Source organism: Budorcas taxicolor, chromosome X, assembly GCF_023091745.1.
Source record: "Budorcas taxicolor isolate Tak-1 chromosome X, Takin1.1, whole genome shotgun sequence".
Classification (NCBI taxonomy): domain Eukaryota; kingdom Metazoa; phylum Chordata; class Mammalia; order Artiodactyla; family Bovidae; genus Budorcas; species Budorcas taxicolor.
Window position 1 is genome coordinate 134,987,960 of NC_068935.1, and position 23,765 is coordinate 135,011,724.

The window sequence follows — 23,765 nt, forward strand, 5'->3', positions numbered from 1 at the left end:
GTTTACAGACTCCACAGCTCAGTTCAGTCGCTCAGTCGTGTCCGACTCTTTGTGACCCCATGAATTGCAGCACGCCAGGCCTCCCTGTCCATCACCAATTCCCAGAGTCCACCGAAACCCATTCTAAAAGGCAGCCCAGGTAGAGAGGCACTGTTCCCATCCTGAGAAGAGCAATACAAGTATTCCTAATTTCTCACTATTTAAGGGCAGTCCTGAAATACTCTTTGGCTTTTCCTCAGCTGTAATGCTAATACTGGAAATTTTACAATGGGTTTGAATGGACCATTTTCATCTCAGGAATTACTGACAGAGATCTGTTTTTCTTAATTCAAAGAGAAAGACCAACAGTGAGCAATCATGTGGGCATCTGTTTGAAAGAAATCACCAAGCTCCTTCCTAGAAAACACAAGGGAGGTCTTCCAGCTCTCTAATCAGATAAACTAGCCTTTAACTAAAGGCACACAAACTAGCAGTGGTTAAACTGGTCTTTAACTAGTGGTAGTGGGCTTATTTGAGCCTGTGCTCTGGGGAGCCCATATCCCTTTATTTAAGGGATGTTTTATTATGCCTGCCACAATCCTGCCCTTTTGTATTGCCTAGAATAAAATTATCTATAATTTTTTGTCAGTTAATGTGGATTTGGACCCAAGGGTACACTTGAAGAGCATGATACCATTTAGAAAATTATAAGCATCTAAATTACCTGAGCCATTGCCAGCCATGACATGTGGTGAACTGAACAATGTGAGAGGTATTTCATAAATCTTGAAAGTGACTGAATAAAATTGTCATGATCAAATTAGGGATTAAAGAAGGCAAATTTGTTCCCAGCAGATGCCAAAATCTAATCACTCGCTTTAATTTGAATTAATAGAGACTGAATCAAGCAGGGCTTTAAGGCAATGTATTGCAGCACATTTGTGACTTGATGATGGTAACTTTAAAACCTCTGTGTGCTGTGCTTAGTCGCTCAGTCGTGTCCGACTCTGTGACTCCATGGACTGTAGCCCACCAGGCTCCTCTGTCCATGGGATTCTCCAGGAAAGAGTACTGGAGTGGGTTACCATTTCTTCCTCCAGGAGATCTTTCCGACCCAGGGGTCAGGACCTGCATCTCCTGCATTGCAAGGCGGATTCTTAACCACTGACCACTGCATCCCAGATCACCTCCTATGATGGGAAATCTATTTTCTAAAAAAGCTCATTTAGTGTCTTTGCCGAAATGAAGATCAGCTCGGTATCTCAAACTGAGTGGAGTTGGTTGCGTAGTTAGTTGGGTTTTGACTGGAAGGATGTTATTTGTACCCATGAATGATTTCTTTGCATTTACTTTTTACTCTCCTCCTTTCCTCCAAGAACTGGGGTAAATGTTAGGAATTTCTAGCTCTACTATAATAACAATGAAAATCTGCTACTACTGAGTCATAATAACTAAACTTCAATGATAAAATCTCCATTGGGTTCCTAACACTTGAAAAAATTATTGTGAACTCTTTTATAAATAGAGACATGAATCTGTTACATACTATATACAGCTGAAAGCATATTCATGTACCTACTACCATGTCAGTTCAGTCCAGTTCAGTCACTCAGTCATGTCCAACTCTTTGCTACCCCATGAATTGTAGCATGCCAGGCCTCCCTGTCCATCATCAACTCCCAGAGTTCATTCAGACTCACGTCCATCAAGTCAGCCATCTCATCCTCTGTCGTCCCCTTCTCCTCCTGCCCCCAATCCCTCCCAGCATCAGAGTCTTTTCCAATGAGTCAACTCTTTGCATGAGGTGGCCAAAGTACTGGAGTTTCAGCTTCAGCATCATTCCCTCCAAAGATATCCCAGGGCTGATCTCCTTCAGAATGGACTGGTTGGCTCTCCTTGCAGTCCAAGGGACTCTCAAGAGTCTTCTCCAACACCACAGTTCAAAAGCATCAATTCTTCAGCACTCAGCTTTCTTCACAGTCCAACTCTCGCATCCATACATGACCACAGGAAAAACCATAGCCTTGACTAGACAGACCTTCGTTGGCAAAGTAATGTCTCTGCTTTTGAATATGCTATCTAGGTTGGTCATAACTTTCCTTCCAAGGACCAAGCGTCTTTTAATTTCATGGCTGCAATCACCATCTGCAGGGATTTTGGAGCCCCCCAAAATAAAGTCTGACACTGTTTCCACTGTCTCCCCATCTATTTCCCATGAAGTGATGGGACCAGATGCCATGATCTTCGTTTTCTGAATGTTGAGCTTTAAGCCAACTTTTTCACTCTCTTTCACTTTCATCAAGAGACTTTTTAGCTCCTCTTCACTTTCTGCCATAAGGGTGGTGTCATCTGCATATCTGAGGTTATTGATATTTCTCCTGGCAATCTTGATTCCAGCTTGTGCTTCTTCCAGTCCAGCGTTTCTCATGATGTACTCTGCATATAAGTTAAACAAGCAGGATGACAATATAGAGCCTTGACGTACTCTTTTTCCTATTTGGAACCAGTCTGTTGTTCCATGTCCAGTTCTAACTGTTGCTTCCTGACCTGCATACAGATTTCTCAAGAGGCAGGTCAGGTGGTCTGGTATTTCCATCTCTTTCAGAATTTTTCACAGTTTATTGTGATCCACACAGTCAAAGGCTTTGGCATAGTCAATAAAGCAGAAATCAATGTTTTTCTGGAACTCTCTTGCTTTTTCGATGATCCAGCGGATGTTGGCAATTTGATCTCTGGTTCCTCTGCCTTTTCTAAAACCAGCTTGAACATCTGGGAGTTCACGGTTCACATATTGCTGAAGCCTGGCTTGGAGAATTTTGAGCATACCCACTCCCAAGTTTAGGACAGACGAGCAGGAACCTGTGAACACCTTGTCTTTGCTTTCTCAGTGGACTCTTCCAATCATTTCCTTGCCTTTCCTGAGAGCTGTAGCACATCTGGGTATGCCTAAACAGTATGCTTGTTTCATAGAGGCTGTCTCAGAGCCTCTACAGAAATGGAACCATACTTCACATATTCTTCTCTAACTTACTTTTTCCACTTGATATCACTTTTTTGAACTTTATTCACATCAATGTATTCCTTTCACTTTATCACACAGGAAACAATGCTGAACTTGGTATTTGACTCATTTTGGGTTCAGCTGTCATAAATGAAGTTGCCATCTGTGGATGAACATCAGGTCCACCAGACACCCTCCCAGACAGATTCCCTGTCTATGAGCTGGACCATGCACCTCTGGTTCTTGGAAGAGGAAGATGGTATCCCCACTTGCAACACCTTTTATTGCTGCCTTCAATTTCCCACCAACTCCCCACTACCCATCTCCTTATTTTGACAGGCAGCTTGAGTCCAAAAGCACCTGTTGCTGGGTACTGGGGTCAGAAACTAAGATGCCAATAATCTGTTTTCTTTGTCTCAATATCCAATAAAATGCAGTCAGTTCTGCCCGGACACTTGTTTGGAAAACACAAATTTGTTCCAATATGATTCATGCGTCAGGGCAGAACTTGAGCATGATGCCAATTTCGCGTCTGTTTCTGCACGATTTCCTCTGAGAGAAACACAAGGCAGAAAACTGCAGCTGCCAAACCGAGCCAACACACAAGCACACGTCTTGGACTACTCCCAGCTTGCATGCACACTAGGGCAGTATTCATACATTCCTTAACCATTTAACATGTGTCAAACTGTGCTACTGGTTCTGTGTGGTTCCCATCTTTTTTATGTGCCACCAATGAGGTTTCTGGGCACTATGCCCCTAACTCCATCTTCCCAATAAGCTCTGTGGTTTTGGTGATGCAGTTTCACATCGCCCTATGACTTGGCATGCATATAGTACATTAGGAAATTCCCAGGTGGCTCAGTGGAGACATGAGTTCAGTCCCTGGGTGGGGAAGATCCCCTGGAGAAGGAAAAGGCAAACCCACTCCAGTATTCTTGCCTGGAGAATCCCAAGGGCAGAAGAACCTGGCGGGCTACAGTTCATGGGGTCACAAAGAGTCAGACACAACTCAGCACGCACACACAGTGCATTACAGCAGCACTGGCTGTACGGAGCAAATATGTTGGTACTGCAGCTTATTTTTTAGGTTCCTCCAGCAACGTGTTAATATAAACTATCCAAAATTCAGCATGAAATTGCCTTCTTAAAACATCTTTTCCTGGAACAAGATAATGCTGAGCTTTCCTTTCAACAATCCTTTAATTACCCCAGCCCTTCCCATGAACCGCCCGGACCAGCAGTGCTGTTGGCGGCGCTGCCAAAGACTGTGGGTCCGCTGCCATGACTGCTCACATCTTTATAAACTCAGCATCTCCACTATGGGAGCTGCTGAAGCACCAACTTGAAGGAGAATGCAACAGCAGTGATTAGAGTGATCATCTAAGAACTTTAAAAATGATTTCTGGCTCAAAGCTGCACTGTCTGGGTTTTTCGGGAATTGGCTCAATTATGGTTTTTTGAACCCAGCAGATCCTCCGTGGTTTGAAGTTTAGTCCTGGGCATTCTTCCTGATCGATGAGGTCACTTCCCTCATGCTCTGGTTACCAGAAAGAGCTGAAAATATTTATAAGAACTCTAAACTCACACGGGTGCATTTACAGCACATGTAGTGAACATGGAATTTACTTTTTAAAGATTGCTATTATCCTCTCACAAGCAGAGCAAAAATGTGGCAAGGGAGTTTAATCAATAAACTTTCTGAACACCAAACTCCACTGTTGCCCTTTTTCACATCTTACCCTTGATATACTTGCGTGCTCAGTTGCTCAGTTGCGTCCGACTCTTTGTGACCCCATGGACTATAGTCTTCCAGGTTCCTCTGCCCTTGGGATTCTTCAGGCAAGAATACTGGAGTGGGTTGCCATGCCCTCCTCCAGAGGATCTTCCAGACCCAGGGATCGAACCTGAGTCTCCTGCACTGGCAGGCAGATCCTTCACCACTGCACCACCTAGGAAGCCCTAAATGCACTTAAGGGTTACTAGAGGACCATGCCTGCGTGTGTGGTTAATGAACTCCGATTCCACAGGCTTTAAAACTTCTGCCTGGTATGCAAAGACAAGAATTGAAGCATCTGAGAATAAACAGAGCATAAATCCTGAAGCCAGACAGCTGGGTTCAACTCCCAGCTGACCAGCTTAGTGACCTTGGGCAAGTTACTTAACATCTCTGTACTTCACTTTCCCCAACCATCAAATGAAGAATAAGAGTACCGACCTCATAGGCTCTCTGTGAGAACAAATGAGTAAACAGATGTCCAATGCTGGGAACCATGCTTAGCACCTAAGCGCCACGTAAGTGCTTGCTCTTCTAATAATTGGCACAAAAAGCCAGTCCCCACTCACCTCGGGTATACCAGAGCCACAGGCATATGGTGCAAACACTCGTACCAGGGAGACAGCCAGAAATGCAAACAGCAATGCCCACAGGATGTACATTAGGTAATTCAGAATGTAAGCACTGGCACCCTAGACAAGACACAGAACAAGAAAAGACACGTGAGCCACTGCAGACCCAAGCAACACGCCTACCCCTCTAGAATGAGAGAGGACCCTCTGACCTGACTGGGCAGCTTCTCACCTGGTCCTATGTCAACAAAGAAGCAGGTTAGTTTTATCAGCTGTTGCTATTGCTACAATGGTTCACACAGACACAGCACCAGCTGCTTTTCCGGGAGCTGTGTACACACATCTTCCACCAGGTGACACCTCAGCAGTCCTGGAAACTGCGAATGAGGCTTGGTTTGAATCACTCTGTGCGCTCAAGTTAATAAAAGGCATGTAACAGAAAATTCTGCCTTCGAACCCCCAGAAAGTTTGTTTGGTCTCGTCTGCGGTGGATCAGCTTCTTTGCTTTGGTGAAGGCCAAACCCATGCTGTGATTAAAACCAAAGAGGAAGTGTGTGAATTGCCTTTTTTAAACTTTTTATTTTGTATTGAGGTATAGCCTATTAACAACGTTGTGACAGTTTCAGGTGGGCAGAGAAGGGACTCAGCCATACATATATCCATTCTCCCCTAAACTCTTGTCCCGTCCAAGGGGAACTGCATTTTAGAATACTGCTACTCAGATGTGGACCCTGGACTGGCAGCATCACCTGGCGTGGACTGGAAATGCAGTCTCAGGCCCTGCTCCAATATTCCAAATAATCTGATGTGTGGGGAACACCTTCTGAACCAACAACACAGACTGGAGTCTTTGAGGCTGAGGACCTGGTGTGCTGGGCAGAGACTACAATTCTCTAGGCCTCAGCTTCTTGCCACCATCTGGATCTGTCACATGATGAGCAGGAAAAGCCAGAGTGCCTCTAAGCCAGGCCACTGACACAGCCATACGTGCGCCTGTAAAACACAAAAACACGCTCCAGGAGATAGCTCTAGCCTTAACAACCAGAGATATTCATTCACACCTGATGTGGTGAGAAATCAGGAATACATTTCACCCAGAGAAAAATGGACTTTTCTGTGACTAAAAATAACATCTCACCTTGGATTCATAAATCTTGGAGATGGTCGAGAAGCTAGATGGCCATAGTTCCCCCCAAAAGTGGGAGCGAAGAAACCAAACATGGCAGCCAGCCAATTCAGCCTGCCTACCTCCATCCATCCAAGTGAGAATCTATTTTTGGAAGTGATGGAGAGCACTGAGGATGTGTGAAATTTCAAGAGCCCGTCAACTTCAGAGATTTGACAGAATTCATTTTCAACTCCACTGAGAAAGGTTGAGCAAAATGGCAAAGTGCATTCCAGAAGTCTGCAACAGAGGTAAATCAACTGGACAAAGGAGAATGCGGGAGCGAGGAGGAGAATATGCATCTTCCAAGAACAGTTATTTGGTGAACGGTCCTCACAGAACCCTGACGTGAATCCTGGCAACCTAGCTCCCTATCACCTGGGTTTCTGATCTGTCGATGACCCTTAGTCATTGTGGCAACCACTGAACTCAGTTAAAAATTAACTCTTTTCCTGGACAAAGATTTGTGTGGATCTGAAAGTCAGAGTGCCATGAAGGCTAGCGCCTGGTCTGTGCTTCACTGCTACAGCCCCTAGGCTGGGATATTCCTGTTACAGAAGGCCCACAAACACCCTCTCTGATGTGTTCCTAAGATGCATTGGAAGATGATAACTGTCTCCACAGGGAGACAGCACTTCTCATCTGCTAGGAGGGCTACGATCCAAACCAGGTTAACAACTGGGGTCGGTGAGGATGTGGGAAAGCTGAACCCACATACGCTGCTGCTGGAACGTAAAAAGGTGCAGCCACTTTGGAAGACTGGCAGCTCCTCAAAAGGTTAAATATAGGGTTGCCATGTGACCCAGGAATTCCCCTCTAGGTATGGACCCCAAAGCAATGAAAACATATGTCCACACAAAAACCTGTAGATAAGCTTTCAAAGCAAAGTCATTCATAAAAGCACAAAAGTGGAAGCAACACGTGTTCCTCAGCTGCTGAGTGGAGAAATGACATGTGCTGTATGCAGACAATGGCATGTTATTTGGCCATGAAAAGGAATGAAGTCCCAATTTACAGTATGACACAAATGAACCTGGAAAACATTATGCTAAGTGAATGAAGCCAGGCACAAATGTCCATGGATTGTATACTCCATTTACAAGAAATGTCCAGAATAGGCAAATCTGCAGAGATAGAAAGCAGATTAGTGATAGGTACAAGGTTTCTTTGGGGGTGATAAAAATGTTCTAAAATTAGATCAGGGTGATGGTAGCACAAATGTGTGAATATTCTAAAAGAATATTAGCATATTCGTGTTGATGAATATTAATTCATTAATATTAATATTGATTACACAGATTAATGTATACACATAGAATATCCTCTGGAATATGAATTACATTCACTAAAGCCATTTTTCTAAAACAATATCTTTTCTCCTTAGTTAGAAGTAATAAAAATCAACCCTATTTCTTTAGCATGATCAAAAGACCAATCTCAGTAAGAAAAATAAAACCAAATACCAGGTTTTAAAAACTACATACGTTGTACACATGAAATAGTGGGGAAGGACTTTCCAATTGAAGTTTGAACCCTAGAGCTAGAAAAAAAGCCGAGTGGGAAATGGTACTCATATTAGCCACAGATGAAGGTCAGAACAGAAGGTGAGTGCATGGACATTCCCCAACACCAGCCAGGGAGCTCCCAGCCAGGACACACCCACGCACTCACCTCTGACTGATTCACCAGCAGCTCCGACCACTTCTGCCACAGGGGACACTTGTCCCTGTCCTCAAACGTGGTCTCATTGGAAGTCCAGCAGCACTGCTCATGGCTATACCAGAAGGCGGACAGGCAGATGCCCTCTTTCAGGTCGGTCATCCAGTCGACAGCGAGATCGATGACCCCGGCCAGAGTGCCTGGAAGAAGCAGCAAAAGCTACTGAGATGCAAGCCGGCTGGACCTGGGCAGCACGGAAGGCAGGCAGAGATGCCCACGCCCTGGGCTGCCATATGCCCCAGAAGCCTCTTTCAGCAGTCTTGAGGTCACCTGAGCATGTGGTAGGGCCCATGGTATGGCAAAGGTGGCACCCAACCCACTGAGACACAAAGGCCAACGATATACAGTTCTCGGGGGGCTTCGATCACACAGGAGGGAGAGACCTGCAGGGCAGAGTTCACTGCAACCCCCTGGGGCTTTCAGAACCCAGCCCTTCTAAGTTTTAGAACTAGGGTACCAACACCCAATAAAAGATGGAACCCCTCAGCGACTTCCAGGGCAGGATGCTGGAATCACAAACTTCTCTCCAGAAAAGACAATTCAGACAAAATGGAGAGAAATCAACTATGACAGCCTCATCATTTCAATCAAGTTTTATATCCAAGTGGAATCCAACTTGAAAAATGTCACTTATTAGCATCTTCTGAATTTTTACATTTTGGTTGAAGGACTGAGGAGCAATATAAGTAAATAACTACTCTAAAGGCCAATAGAAGCGGGATAAAATAGAGTGTGCAGTGGGTCACAAAAGGCCATCTTACTAGAGTAATCCATTCCAGTCCTTTGCGAAGGCAGAGAATACTCTCAAGCTACCAAAGTTTTCAAACTTTTACTAGCCTTTACTCTTTACTACAATATTATTTCCCTGCCAGCATCAATACCAAAGGTAGCCATACACCAACAAAAGGCCCCCTGGCCCTGTCCCTCTCCTGTTGCATCAGCAGTCACCCACTGTTCTTTCCAGTACTGCCCAAATCCTCAGCAGCACACAGGCTCTTTCCTCAGTCTCCGAGTTTCTCTCCAGGCTCCTCTCTCTCCACCACTATCCCCACATGCTGCCCACGCCATGCTCCTGAGCACACCAGGCCCTCCTCTCTGCACTTCCTCAGACAGTGCTACCCTCCCCAAACTGGGCAAGCTCCTATTTATCTTCCAGATCCTGGCATTTCCATCACCTCCTTCAGGAAGTCCTCCCTGATTTCCTAAGTCTGGGCTAAGTATATTTCCCAGGCATCCCACCATCCCCATACTTATTACATCCTGATATGACTATATTTATATATGTGTGTGTATACACACATACACACACACACTCTGACTAGTCTATAAGTGGGGCAGGGAGAGAGTCTCTTGTCTGGTTCATGTGCCACCGTGGGAATCAGGCCAGGCATCCAGATCCTGTGTCCCCTTTAAGTGGGCAAGGGCCCCCAGCCTTGTCCACTGTTGTATGCATGTCAGGTGTACAGCTGGAACTATATATCAGGTTGAATGAATGAGAGCAGCAAATGAATGAAAATCAGAAAACTCAGGTCCATCCATTCCCTCAAGGGCTACTTACTGAGCACCTACTTACTATGGAAGTAAGCTCCACACCCTAGGGTACAGCACTGAACAAAGCAAACTCAGGTCCCGGACCTCACGGAATCACATCTCATGCAGGGAGAAGACATTAGACTAAACAAGTAAGCAAGGGGGCTTCCCTTGTAGCTCAGTTGGTAAAGAATCTGCCTGCGGTGCGGGAGACCCAGGTTCGATACCTGGGTTGGGAAGATTCCCTGGAGAAGGAAATGACAACCCACTCCAGTATTCTTGCCTGGAAAATCCCATGGATAGAGAAGCCTGGAGGGCTACAGTCCGTGGGGTTGCAAGAGTTGGACATGACTTAGCTACTAAACCACCAAGTGAGGGGCTCTGACAACAGGTGTAAGTGATGGAAAAAAGAATACAGTGTGCTCCAGGGGCGGCCACCCCCCACAGTGGTGCCGGAGAACAGGTCCTCAAAAAAGGCAAACCAAGAGTCGCCATCTGACCAAGGAATTCTACTCCTCGGTGTCTGCCCATGAGAAATGAAAACATATGTCCTCACAAAGATGTGGGCACAGATGTTCACAGCAGCATATTCACAAAAGCCAAAAAGTGGAAACAACTCATATGCCTGTCAACTGCTGAATGGAAGAACCAAATGTGGTCCACCTAGGATGGCAATAAAAAGGAATGAAGTATGGACACATGCGACAGTGTGGATGAGCCTTGGCAACATTATGCTTAAATGAAGCAAGTCAGAAAGGATCACGTATGATATGATTCCATTTTATGAAATGTCCAGAATAGGCAAATCTACAGAGAGAGAAAGTAGATCAGCAGCTGTCTAAGACTAAAAAGAGGCTGAGGGCACTGCGGCTGATAGCTAAAGGGTAGGGAGGTTCTTTGGGAGCTGGTGAAAATGGTTCTTTGGGAGCTGGTGAAAATGTTCTAAAATCGACCTTGGTGTTGGCTGCAAAACTCTGTGAATACACTAAAAACCACTTTAACAAGGTGAATTGTATGGCATGTGAGTTACAGCTCAATAAAACTTTTACATACATACACACATACTTACATAATGGTAGGGGAGGGGGATGAAGCTCCGAGAGAGAGAGAGAGAGAGAGAAAGGTACTTTTAGAAAAGGTGGCAAGAAAGATGACCTTCGAACAAAAACGTTGTATGGAACAACAGCGACCTCCAGCGGTAGCTCTGGGTTACCGCCCCTCATAGGAACCGCAGTTTGGGCCGCTCCATCTTAGGAGTCAGAATACCCAGGCTGCCACTAAGGTGGTGACAGGCCAGGCAGTGGGACTCCTGGGTCTCACCACCATTAGACAGCTGGGGAATGGGAAGGTGAATGGGGCAATTTTCTGGATTTCCTTCCCAGTACATCCAGATCAAAAGAACACTTTAGCTGCCTTCATCGTCAAGATCATCCATTTCTTGCCTCCCCCCTCTATTCATCTCCTGATGTGACCCTTTGCCAGTGGTCCTCATCCCTGGCTGCACATCAGCATCACAGGTAGAAGGGGCCTTACTCAATGCTAGGGCATCATTTCTGGAGTACTATTTAATTGCAGTTTGGGCAGTAGTAGTTTTAAATCCCCAGGTGATCCCACCTAAAAGAAGTGAGGGAAACTGGATTACCAGAGAAGCCAGGTTGTTGGTATCTGATGTGTTAAAGTCAGCCCAACTGGGCTCTTGGATCAGTCAATAAATCTAGGCCAGAACATCTACTCGGACTCCTTCATTTCCCACGTCCATCTCTCCTTTCCAGGAACCAAAAATAACCCTGGGTAGAGTTTTATAAATCTATTCTAAACAAAGACATCAAAATTCACAGCAAACTACTTCTCTGCCTTCCTTTAAAGGTCTTCACATTAGCAGTCAAACAAAGGGGTGGCAAAATGTCGTATATCTATGAACTGCTACCAATATCCATGGAGAGCGGAAGGGTAGGATGGGGCGAATGCACAGCTGCTGTGACTGGAGGGAGAGCACTGCCACTTCAGCACTTTTCTGGGCCCTTTATGACCCACCCTGGCAACCGAGCCCCTCCCACCATTGTAGATGTAACAAATGAGAGGTGGCCAGAAATCAGAGTCCTCCAATCACAAAATTTCACTCTGTGCCCCATGGGAGTGCTGTCAGACAGCAAGTAACTACACTGGACCCATATCACAGTCATTCTCTGATCAGTCCTATAACCATAACTATGATGTTACTACAGGCAGAGGGTTTTCTTAAGGAAATCTCTTTAACTTGATCAGTTTTTTTCCTCTTTGACATTAACCTTCACAGCCTCCTAAGAGTAAGGAAATTTCAGGAAACGATTTCCATGGAGGGCTGGAGTGTTCGCGATTAAAAGGGGAGGCGGCCCCTCCAGACACACGTTCATTTGCTCTGAAAACACTGATGGGTCACAAACATGGTGTTGGGATTATAAAAATGAAGAAGGGTCAGAACAACCCAAGGACTGGAGGTACCTCTCCCAGGCCTCTCCCAGACCCTGCAGCATCTCATGTTACTGGGAGCGTCTCTCAATGTTCATCCCAGGGCCTGCCACTGTTAGTCAAGTTCATTCTCACAGGATGTTTTAGAGAGCAAAATGTTCCCATCCTTTCTAGCGTGCTCCATAGCCAAGTCCTACAGAATGTGAAGTGTGTGCTTTTGGTCACTCAGTCACGTTCAACTTTGTGACCCCATGGACTGTAGCCCGCCAGGCTCCTCTGTCTGTGGGATTCTCCAGGCAAAAATAAGGGAGTGGGTTGCCATTCCCTTCTCCAGGGGATCCTCCCGATCTAGGGATTGAACCCGTGTGTCTTGCACTGGCCAGTAGATTCTTTACCGCTGATCTACCAGGGAAGCACAGCTCCAATGACTGTACCTGGTCCACTCATGCCTTGGGGTCTCCTTGCTTCACTGATGATAGATTGGTAAGTCATGTATTTTGCTCTAAGATATTTCAAGCCACAAACTCCTGGCATGAAGTACAAGAGAAACAGCACATACCTGCCAGCAGGCCGATGAGCAGCATGACTGCCCATCCCGACCAGGCATCCAGCAAACTCTTGATGAACTCCCATACGGACTCCTTGCTTTTGCTGGTTATCTAGAAATAAAAAACCATCAGAGCTGATGTGGATACACGTTCCAATTCAAACTTCCTTTTCTGCAACTGTTTCCTCAGGAAACAGGGTGACTGAGAAAACAAATGTAATTAAGCAACTAGATGGCCACTTAGGTGATTCTTTCAGTTACCGAGCATGATGGTCAAATGGGCTTTCTCATTCACAGAGCTATGAAGATAACAATCTCCAAGGAATCAGAATCCCCAAAAAAATCACTTAAAAAACCTTACTAAGCATGACTGGATCCCTGATTATTCCAAAGTCATTCTGAAGGGAGACATCACTTCGGTGTCAGCATTTTCAATACGAATCACTATTTCAGCTTACTGTAAGGCCTGTTCACAAAAGACCCTCTTCAACAAAGATTTCATTTCCTTCTTTGGTTTTCCAGGCTACATGTTAACAGCAAGAACATCCTGGTCAAATACATTTTATTTAACTGGTACATTGCAAGCATAAGAACACGTGTGTGTGTGTGTATGTGTTTACAGCTATGGACTTTTGGACATCTTTTTTCTAAAGTGTTTAACTTTTTTATTGAAGTATAGTTGATTTGCAATGATGTGTTAATCTCAGGTGTACCACAAAGTGAGTCAGTTTTTTTATATATCTTCTTTTTCAGATTCTTTTCCACTATAGGTTATTACAAGATATTAAATATAGTTCCCTGCACTATACAGTACGACCTTCTTGTTATCTATTTTATATGTAGTAGTACATATCTGTCAATCCCAAACTTCTAATTTACCTCCTCCCTACTTTCCCCTATGGTAACCGTAAGTTTGTTTTCTATGTCTGGGAATGTTTTTGTTTTGTAAAGAAGTTCATTTGTATTAAATAAGTTTATTTGTATATTTTAGACTCCACATATAAGCGATATCATATTTGTCTTTCTCTGTCTGACTTACTTCACTTAGTATGGTAATCTCTAGTTGAATCCATGTTGCTGCAAAAGGCATTATTTCATTCATTTTTTATGGCTGGATAGTACTCCACTGTATGTATATACCACACCTTCTTTATTCATTCCTGTGCCGATGGACATTTAGGTTGCTTCCATGTCTTACATGTAAACAGTTAAGAGTTTTCTCTAATATGCTCAGGAGTGGGATTGTTGAATCACATGATAACACTATTTTTAGTTTTTAAGGAACCTCCATACTGTTCTCCATAGTGCTATACCAACTGACCTTCCCACCAATGGTCTAGGAAAGTTCCTTTTTCTCCGCATTTATTATTTGTAGACTCTCTCTCTCCAGCAGTTATTGCTTGTGGACTTTTCGATGATGGTCATTTTCACCTGTATGAGGTGACAACCTGTTGTGGTTTTAACCAACAGCAAGAATGCTGAATGAGGCAGCATGGACCACATTTTCCAGGCAGATGGTTAGGTCTACACACACTGTAGGAGCCCCCTTTTCCCTCCCTGTGTTAACAGAATCCTACATCCCTGAGATCATCATTCCCTACACCCTTAAGAGCAAGGGCTGGCAAACATTTCCTATAAACAGACAGAAAGTCAATATTTTCAGCTTGGAAGGTCAGATGGTCTCCGTGGCAACTACTGGAGTCTGTGGTTGTCGCACAAAAAGAGCCATAAAGAGTACGCGCAGGTGCGGCTGTGTGCCAAGGCAGTGGGACTTCTGGGAACAGGCGATGTGCTAGATTTGCCCAAGGGCCACAGCCTGCGACCCCTGTTCCGGACGGAAGGCTGCCCCCTCGCCTCCATTCCTCCAGGTCAGAGCCAATCACCTGCATCGGTGTCTGTGGGACCTCACTCCCTACACATCTCTCAGCCTCCCTTCCCTGCCACTGTGTAACGTGGTGTGACTCAGGCTCACTCTGGATATGGCGGCTCATTCAGACTCTCTGAGCTGTTCTCGCCTTTGTGGCTGCCGCATCTCTGACCTGACTTCTCGGTGGAAGGTGCTCCCTCCTTGCCACTCTCTCCCCTTTTCACTTACAGCCACTCTGCTGGTTGCCCTCCTTCACCTAAGCATCCATCCCTGGTCCCCAGACCCTCCCACGGAACCCACTAAATCCTGGCAACACTCCTGATCTCTGCCTCTTCAGACCCAGGCCACCTGGACCACTTCTAAAGCTTCAGCACCTACTCACATGCCAAGGACACCTCATTCTCCACCACAATCCTGACCATGCCCTTGAACGGTACAGGGATACAGGCTGGACAAACAGCTCAAACTCACAGCAGCTAAAACACAACTCAGTGGCCTCCCCCTAAAATCTGCTGCTCTGCTTTTCTCCCATCTCGTCATCCAAGGCCTCACCCCCTTCTGACCACAGCCAGGCCATCGTCCTGACCCCAGTATTGCCCTCCATCCTGCCAATGGCTCCTGTGAAGGATCATGACCCCAAGCCTCTCTTCGTTGGCACTCTTGTCAGATCTTCTTCCTTTCTCCTGAACTCATTTCCAACCTTCCTGTTTACCCCCTGGTGGAACATCTCTCTTGTGGCCATCAAAGGGAAATGTCAACTCTTATACTCAGTCATTCCCAATGTGGCCCCATTGCCCATGCACCCAAACTCATCTCCAGTCCTCTCCTTCCTTGAATCTGCCACCAGACCTCAGAGCTCCTTAAACTGCCTAAATGTGCAGTCTTTCATGTTCCTGTGACCTAAAAAAGGGCAGCTCCTGATTAGGACCCTTTCCCCTTCCTCTGCCTAGCACACTCTTACTCATCCATCAACACGCCATTGAAATGCCACCCTCACTAAAAAGTCCCTCCTTCACGGCCCCTCCTAAATGATCCCACAGCACTTGATACACAACTTTATTGGAGTCCATTAAAATGCATCTTGATGCCAGCGAGATGCCAGGTGCTGTAATATGCGCTTTCATACACACATAGCCTCATTTATCTATGGGTATAATTAACTTCATCCTTGCAAATGAGAAGACAAGGTCCAGAAATAGCACCCCAAAAGTGACCCAGCCTGAAGGTGGCATGGTGAGGATGTACTCCATCTATCTGGTTCCAGAGCCCCCTCCTCGCCCTCCACACCACACCTTGGTATGACACAGCCTCCCACTCAAAGCACCTGGTACTATAAGTATCTGTTCATATCACTTCCTTCTCTTCTCTAGACCCTGCCTTAGAACATGACGCATGAATCCAAGTACTAGCTTGGTAACTATCTGCTGAAAGCATGACTAAGCCCTCTGAAAGGATTCCCCTCGATGTAGCTTTATGAACAGCACAGACCTTCCTGTGTCGGTCGGTGTCCCGTGATTTTTCCCTCAGCCAATCGATGGTGTGGAAGTCCTCATATGTCCCCACATCAGGGAATGGCTCGTCGAGGAAATCCATCAGGTTTCCAGAACCACTGATCACTCCTGTATTGACCATGCTACTTACATCTGGAAGAGAAAATCTGTGGTTAGAAATCAAAGCAGGGCATCTGCACAGTCCTGAAGGACAGTCTATGTGCTCTATTTTCTGGTACCAGAAAAACCGATTTCAGCATAAGTGGTTCTGCTGTGATGAAAAGAGTCTGTCTTAGTCAGCATCGACTGCTGTAACAAAAAATACCACAGACTGGTTGGCTTATCAACAACATACATTTATTTCTCACAGTTTCAGAGGCTGGAAAGTCCAAGATCAAAGCACTAACAGATTTAGTGCCTGCTGAGAGTCCACTTCCTAGTTCATGTGGCCGTCTACTCACTGTGTCTTCATGTGATGGAGGCCTCTGGGTCTCTTTCATAAGGGCACTAACCCCATCCAGGAGGGCCGCATCTTCATGACCTCATCACCTTCCAAAGGTCCCTCCTCCTAATATCATACTTCCTGGGTCAGGAAGATCTCCTGGAGAAGGAAATGGTAATCCACTCCAGTACTCTTGCCTGGAAAGTCCCATGGACGGAGGATCTTGGTAGGCTACAGTCCATGGGGTCACAAAGAGTCGGACACGACTGAGCGACTTCACTTTTACTTTGGGAAACCCAAACATTAATTACTTATTATTTGACGCAGTTATGTGCTATAAAGTCACCATGGCCACTGAATTAGTGAGCTGAAGCACTGTCCCTAAGAGAATTTTAAGGTTAGGTTACTTGACGCCTTTATCACAACATCAATATATAACTTTATTTTGTGTTTCCTTTTAAAGACACCTTATCAGATACATATGGACTTCCCAGATGGCTCAGTAGTAAAGAATCCACCCACCAACACAGGAGGTGTGGGTTCAGTCTCTAAGTTGAGAAGATACCCTAAAGAAGGAAATGGCAAATCACTGCAGTCTTCTTGCCTGGGAAATCCCATGGACAGAGGAGCCTGGTGAGCTACAGTTCATGGCGTTGCAAAAGAGTCACACACAACTTAGCAACTAAACAACAACAGCAAAAATATCAAATATATATTGTTGACTCATTCACATTGAACTCACAACAACAGCACTGTCACTCATGCTGCAGGAAGCTTGTCTAACACACGTATTTTCTCCTTAAGGCATAGCGTAGCCTTCTCAGGCTCAGAAACACTACAGGCCCTCCTGCCCTGAATCTCAGGGCTGTTGGAAACAATGAAATTACCAGTAAAAAAAAAAAAAAAAAGGAACAAAAATGGGAAAAATATGGCACTAAACAAATCGTGAAAAGGACACTTGTTTCTGGTCTGGGAACTAAAACAAGATGGCTGAGCACCAGCTTCTCCAACCTCAGCAAGGATCACGCATTTCTGGCAGCTCACCATGTGCACTCAGCAAATGACTGGGCCAGCACCACAAGTATTGAGTGCTCTGGGGCTTACAAACACATTTTAGTGAGAAGGCAAATTCACAAATACGGAGCCAGTTATACTGACAGTCGACTATACATATTTCTGGAAAACCTCACATTCTGCAAAAGCAGGACATCAAAATGAGAGAGGTGGTGGAGTGGAAAGGAATAGGGTTGAGGCCTATCACTCAAAACCAAAGCACTGTAATCAAACCAGTAACCAGCTCCCCTAGGAGATAAAGTGGACCATGCAGGCAGGCAGCCTCTAGGGCTGTAGTGTGGATAGCCAAGACCTACAAAGGTCTGTCAAGTCAAAGCTATGGTTTTTCCAATAATCGTGTACAGATGTGAGTATATAGAATATATATATAGAAGGCTGAATGTAATATTCAGGCTGAATATAAAGAAGGCTGAATGCCGAAGAACTGATGGTTCTGAACTGTGATATAGGAGAAAACTCTTGAGAGTCTCTTAGACAGCAAGGAAATCAAACTAGTCAATCCTAAAAGAAATCAACTCTGAGTATTCTGTGGAAGGACTGATGCTAAAGCTGAATCTCCAATACTTTGGCCACCTGATGCAAAGAACTGACTCACTGGAAAAGACCCTGATGCTGGGAAAGATTGAGGGCAGGAGGAGAAGGGGGACGACAGAGGGTGAGATGGCTGGATAGCATCACCAACTCAACAGACATGACTTAAAGCAAACTTCGGGAGATGGTAAAGGACAGGCAGGGAAGCCTGGCGTACTGGAGTCCATGGGGCTGCGAAGAGTGAGACATGACTGAGTGACTGAAAAACACCACCACCAGGAGCAGCAATGGGAGAGTGAAAATGCTGGTGAGACTTAACTGGTGGGAGAGTCATTCTATGGTCTGAATGTTTCTGCCCCAATCCCAAATTCATACGTTGAAACCCTAATCCCCAATGGATAGTATTAGAAGGTGGGATCTTTGGGAAGCGATTGGATGCTAAGGGCAGAGTCCTCATAAATGGGATTAGTGCTCATATAAAAGAGGCCCAGGGAGCACGCTGGCCCCTTCCACCGCATAAGTACGCAAGAAATCTGTGACTGGGAGAAGAGCCCTCAGTCAACCATGCTGGCAGCCTGATCTCAGACTTCCAGCCTCCAGCACTGTGAGAAATAAATATCTGTTGTTTATAAGCCACCCAGCCTGTGGTATTTTGTTATAGCCGCCTGAACAGACTAAGACAAGCCAAGAGCCATGCCAGGCTGGAGGCACACTGCCCTGGGCAAGCTGCCCTGAGTGCAGGCACTCACTTCTAATTTTCCTTAAAATCCAGTCAAAAGGGCGCCTGCTGCCAGGGCAGTAGCAAAGCTGCGTGTTTCTTCCTCTCTGCCTAAGATAACAATTCCGCTCCCATCACCCTGGCTCCCCTCATCTGGAAAATAATCGCAAATAAACCAAGACATCTCCTGCAGTTATACTGCCATTAGAACCTGATTTACAGATCACATAGGAACTCATTTGACCCAGAGAAAACACTCTGCAGCAGGACCAACACTCACCCCCAGTTAGCGAGAAAAATCACACGCTCTTACAAAGACAGGAGGAATAAGCAGTAAATTAAAATTACTTTGGCAAACGGCATGGCAATGTGAATTATAAGGCGGAGACCACAAAAGTGCCAGAATAAGACGGTTAAAGGGAAGGGTGGTTATTAAACTATTTGAGCACAAGCTTCTCTCACTGCTTTATGTATTTTTATATCTGGAGGACTCACCCATGACCTGACAAAACTGCATTTTGATCACACTGAGAAGTCGCTACGGGCAAAGTGGAGTAATCACCCTACACACAGTAAAGTGGCCATAGTAATGGATTTACTGACTGTGCAACTTAGCTGCTTTTAAAACTTTAGAAGTTTGAGCTTTGAGCCATGCCAAGCTGAAAACTATACCCACTGATGAGTGCCCAGCAAAGAATACTGCAGAAGTCAGTAGCAATCAATAAGAAAAGGGAAGGCATAAAGTTAGAAAGCAAAGATTTCATTCTCACTTTTACAAAAACAAGATGGTAATAGCTTTGTATTATATGCGGTAAAGAAAATCTCTAATGGGAAAAAAGAAGGCGGCAGACTGTTAACTCACCACAGGGAGCCCCTGTAAGAAAAACCTAACCAGCAGCAGAGCAAAGAACTCCAGACACTTGGATGTTCTATTATAAAGAAGTTCATGTTACCTGAAACTTAACCAAATCTCTAAACAAGCAACAACTCCGGGCAATAATGGTTGAAACAAAAAGTCACTCTGGAGAAGAACTGCAACGTTAAACTTTTTGATAGAGCATGACATGGTCATGACAATCAGACGTAATTGGTAAAGGAAAATAAATATGATCTAATCTGTAGATCTAACTGGGGGCCTTTTAGGGGACTCAGAAGGAGGTGGTAACTTTGCATAGTTCCCTGGCCAGGAACTGAACCCAGGTCCCAGCAGTGAAAGTACCAAGTCCTAACCACTGGTTGTTGTTGTTCAGTTGCTAAGTCATATCCAATTCTTTTGCGACCCCATGGACTGTGGCTCGCCAGGCTCCTCTGTCTGTGGGATTCTCTAGGCAAGAATACTAGAGTGGGTTGCCATTTCCTTCTCCATGGGATCTTCATGACCTAGAGATCGAACGCACATCTCCTGCATTGGGAGATGGATTCTTTACCACTGAGCCACCTGCAAAGCCCCTCTAACCAATGGAACTTCAGGGAATTCCCCTGGCCACATTACTTTCATTGAGGAAGTCACAAAAACGCCGCTCAGGTTCAAGGGGAGGGAAGGAAATTCCATTACTTTTAAAGGGAATGGCAAGGCTCTAGAAGAGCATTCAAAATCAGAAATATTGTACCATTTTTCAAAAATACAACTTACCACCCAACTTGCAAAAAAAAATCTTGGAAAATTCGGAAAAGTAGCAAGAAGAAAAGAGCAATTATCTGTCATCATACTGAAAGTGTCAATAGCCTCTGTAGGCAGGCCAGAGATCCCCAAGCAGCAGGAGGAACTAAAACTGCAAGTGGAAGACTTTTTTCTTTTCTCTAATCCCATGTTGTCATGGCAACACCTGGTTCCGCCTGAAGGTAACTTTATCCCAAACCTTGAGCTCAGTTCAGTTCAGTCAGTCATGTCTGACTCTTTGCATCCCCATGGACTGCAGCACACCAGGCTTTCCTGTCCATCACCAACTCTCAGAGCTTGCTCAAACTCATGTCCATCGAGTTGGTGATGCCATCCAACCATCTCATCCTCTGTCGTCCCCTTCTCCTCCTGCCTTCCCTCTTTCCCAGCATCAGGGTCTTTTCCAATGAGTCAGTTCTTCCCATCAGGTGGCCAAAGTACTGGAGTTTCAGCTTCAGCATCAGTCCGTCCAAGGAATATTCAGGACTGATTTCCTTTAGGATTGACTAGTTGGATCTCCTTGCTGTCCAAGGGACTCTCAAGAGTCTTCTCCAACACCACAGTTCAAAAGCATCAATTCTTCAGCAATTAGTCTCCTTTATGGTCCAACTCTCACATCCATACATGACTACTAGAAAAACCATGGCTTTGACTAGATGGACCTTTGTTGATGAAGCAATGTCTCTGCTTTTTAATATGCTGTCTAGGTTGGTCATAGCTTTTCTTCCAAGGAGCAAGCGTCTTTTAATTTCATGGCTGCAGTCACCATCTGCAGGGATTTTGGAGCCCCCCAAAATAAAGTCTGTCACTGTTTCCATTGCTTCCCCATTAAGTGATAGGACCGTATGCCATGATCTTTGTTTTCTGAATGCTGAGTCTTAGGCCAGCTTTTTCACTCTCCTCTTTCACTTTCATCAAGAGGCTCTTTAGTTCTTTTTCACCTTCTGCTATAAGGGTGCTATAATCTGCATATCTGAGGTTACTGATATTTCTCTTGGCAATCTTGATTCCAACTTATGCTTCTTCCAGCCCAGCATTTCTCAAGATGTACTCTGCATATAAGTTAAATAAGCAGGGTGACAATATAAAGCCTGACGTACTCCTTTCTCAATTTGGGACCAGTCTGTTGTTCCATGTCCCGTTCTAACTGTTGCTTCCTGACCTGCATATAGATTTCTCAGGAGGCAGGTAAGGTCGTCTGGTATTCCAATCTCTTTATTTTCCACAGTTTGTTGTGATCTATACAGTCCAAGGCTTTGGCGTAATCAATAAAGGAGAAATAGATGTTTTTCTGGAATTCTCTTGCTTTTTCAATGATCCAATAGATGCTGGCAATTAAATCTCTGGTTCCTCTGCCTTTTCTAAATCCAGGTTGAGTATCTGGGACTTTACATTTCACATACTGTTGAAGCCTGGGTTGGAGAATTTCAAGCATTACTTTGCTGGCGTGTGAGATGAGTGCAATTGTGCGGTAGTTTGAACATTTTTTGGCATTGCCTTTCTTTGGGACTGGAATGAAAACGGACCTTTTCCAGTCCTATGGCTACTGCTGAGTTTTCCAAATTTGCTGACATATTGAGTGCAGCAATTTTTCTTATGGAAATGTCTTAAGCTATGTTAATGAACTATGCATTTGCTTGGAAATTTGCCTTTCTTCAAGATTCATGTTAATTGTTTTACGGCCTGGGATGACTCACCTTGTGCTGATGCCATCTCAAAATGCATGTTGTGGGTGAGGGGCCTGATGTAGCTCTCTCAGTTTTGAGGTGTTTCCTTTCTCTAATTAGCAACTTGCTAATAGCTATATTTCTTTCCCCAAAAAAGGCAATGCCAAAGAATGCTCAAATTACCACACAACTGCACTCATCTCACACATTAGTAAAAGTAATGCTCAAAATTCTCCAAGCCAGGCTTCAGCAATACGTGAACCGTGAACTCCCTAATGTTCAAGCTGGTTTCAGAAAAGGCAGAGGAACCAGAGATGAACTTGCTAACATCTGCTGGATCATTGAAAAAGCAAGAGAGTTCCAGAAAAACATCTATTTCTGCTTTATTGACTATGCCAAAGCCTTTGACTGTGTGGATCACAATAAACTGTGGAAAATTCTGAAAGAGATAGGAATACCAGACCACCTGACCTGCCTCTTGAGAAATCTGTATGCAGGTCAGGAAGCAACAGTTAGAATGGGACATGGAACAACAGACTGGTTCCAAATAGGAAAAGGAGTATGTCAAGGCTCTATACTGTCATCCTGCTTATTTAACTTATATGCAGAGTATATCATGAGAAACGCTGGACTGGAAGAAACACAAGCTGGAATCAAGATTGCTGGGAGAAATATCAATAACCTCAGATATGCAGATGATACCACCCTTATGGCAGAAAGTGAAGAGGAACTAAAAAGCCTCTTGATGAAAGTGAAAGAGGAGAGTGGAAAAGTTGGCTTAAAGCTCAACATTCAGAAAACAAAGATCATGGCATCTGGTCCCATCACTTCATGGGAAATAGATGGGGAGACAGTGGAAACAGTGTCAGACTTTATTTTGGGGGGCTCCAAAATCCCTGCAGATGGTGACTGCAGCCATGAAATTAAAAGAAGCTTACTCCTTGGAAGGAAAGTTATGACCAACCTAGATAGCATATTAAAAAGCAGAGACATTACTTTGCTAACAAAGGTCCATCTAGTCAAGGCTATGGTTTTTCCAGTGGTCATGTATGGCTGTGAGAGTTGGACTGTGAAGAAAGCTGAGCACCGAAGAATTGATGGTTTTGAACTGTGGTGTTGGCGGAGACTCTTGAGAGTCCCTGGGACTGCAAGGAGATCCAACCAGTCCATCCTAAAGGAGATCAGTCCTGGGTGTTCATTGGAAGGACTGATGTTGAAGCTGAAACTCCAATACTTTGGCCACCTCATGTGAAGAGATGACTCATTTGAAAAGACACTGATGCTGGGAAAGATTGAAGGCACGAGGAGAAGGGGTTGACAGAGGATGAGATGGTTGGATGGCATCACCAACTCAATGGACGTGAGTTTGTGTGAACTCCGGGAATTGGTGATGGACAGGGTGGCCTGGTGGGCTGTGGTTCATGGGGTCAGAAAGAGTCGGACACGACTGAGAGACTGAACTGACTGACTGACCAATAGGTATATAACTCCTTGCTAAAACTAGCAAGGGGGCACTCTTTCTGTCCCCTCCTGATGTCTGTGTCAGAAGCTTTCTCTATCTCTTTTATATTTTCAGTT

The 23,765-nt window shown here is 44.9% G+C and overlaps 1 protein-coding gene across 3 annotated transcripts in view; it reads right to left on the minus strand.

Annotated features, from left to right (window-relative positions):
• CLCN4 (chloride voltage-gated channel 4) overlaps nt 1-23,765 on the minus strand; it is a 69,399-nt gene that overhangs the window by 22,943 nt on the left and 22,691 nt on the right. For all 3 annotated transcript variants that reach the window (XM_052662808.1, XM_052662809.1, XM_052662810.1), the window contains exons 3-6: nt 16,094-16,248; nt 12,751-12,850; nt 8,166-8,353; nt 5,327-5,449 (exon numbers count right to left, since the gene is read on the minus strand). In XM_052662808.1, the coding sequence (XP_052518768.1) occupies nt 5,327-5,449; nt 8,166-8,353; nt 12,751-12,850; nt 16,094-16,237 (555 nt within the window). In that variant the 5' untranslated portion in view covers nt 16,238-16,248. The remainder of the gene's footprint in view (nt 1-5,326; nt 5,450-8,165; nt 8,354-12,750; nt 12,851-16,093; nt 16,249-23,765) is intronic.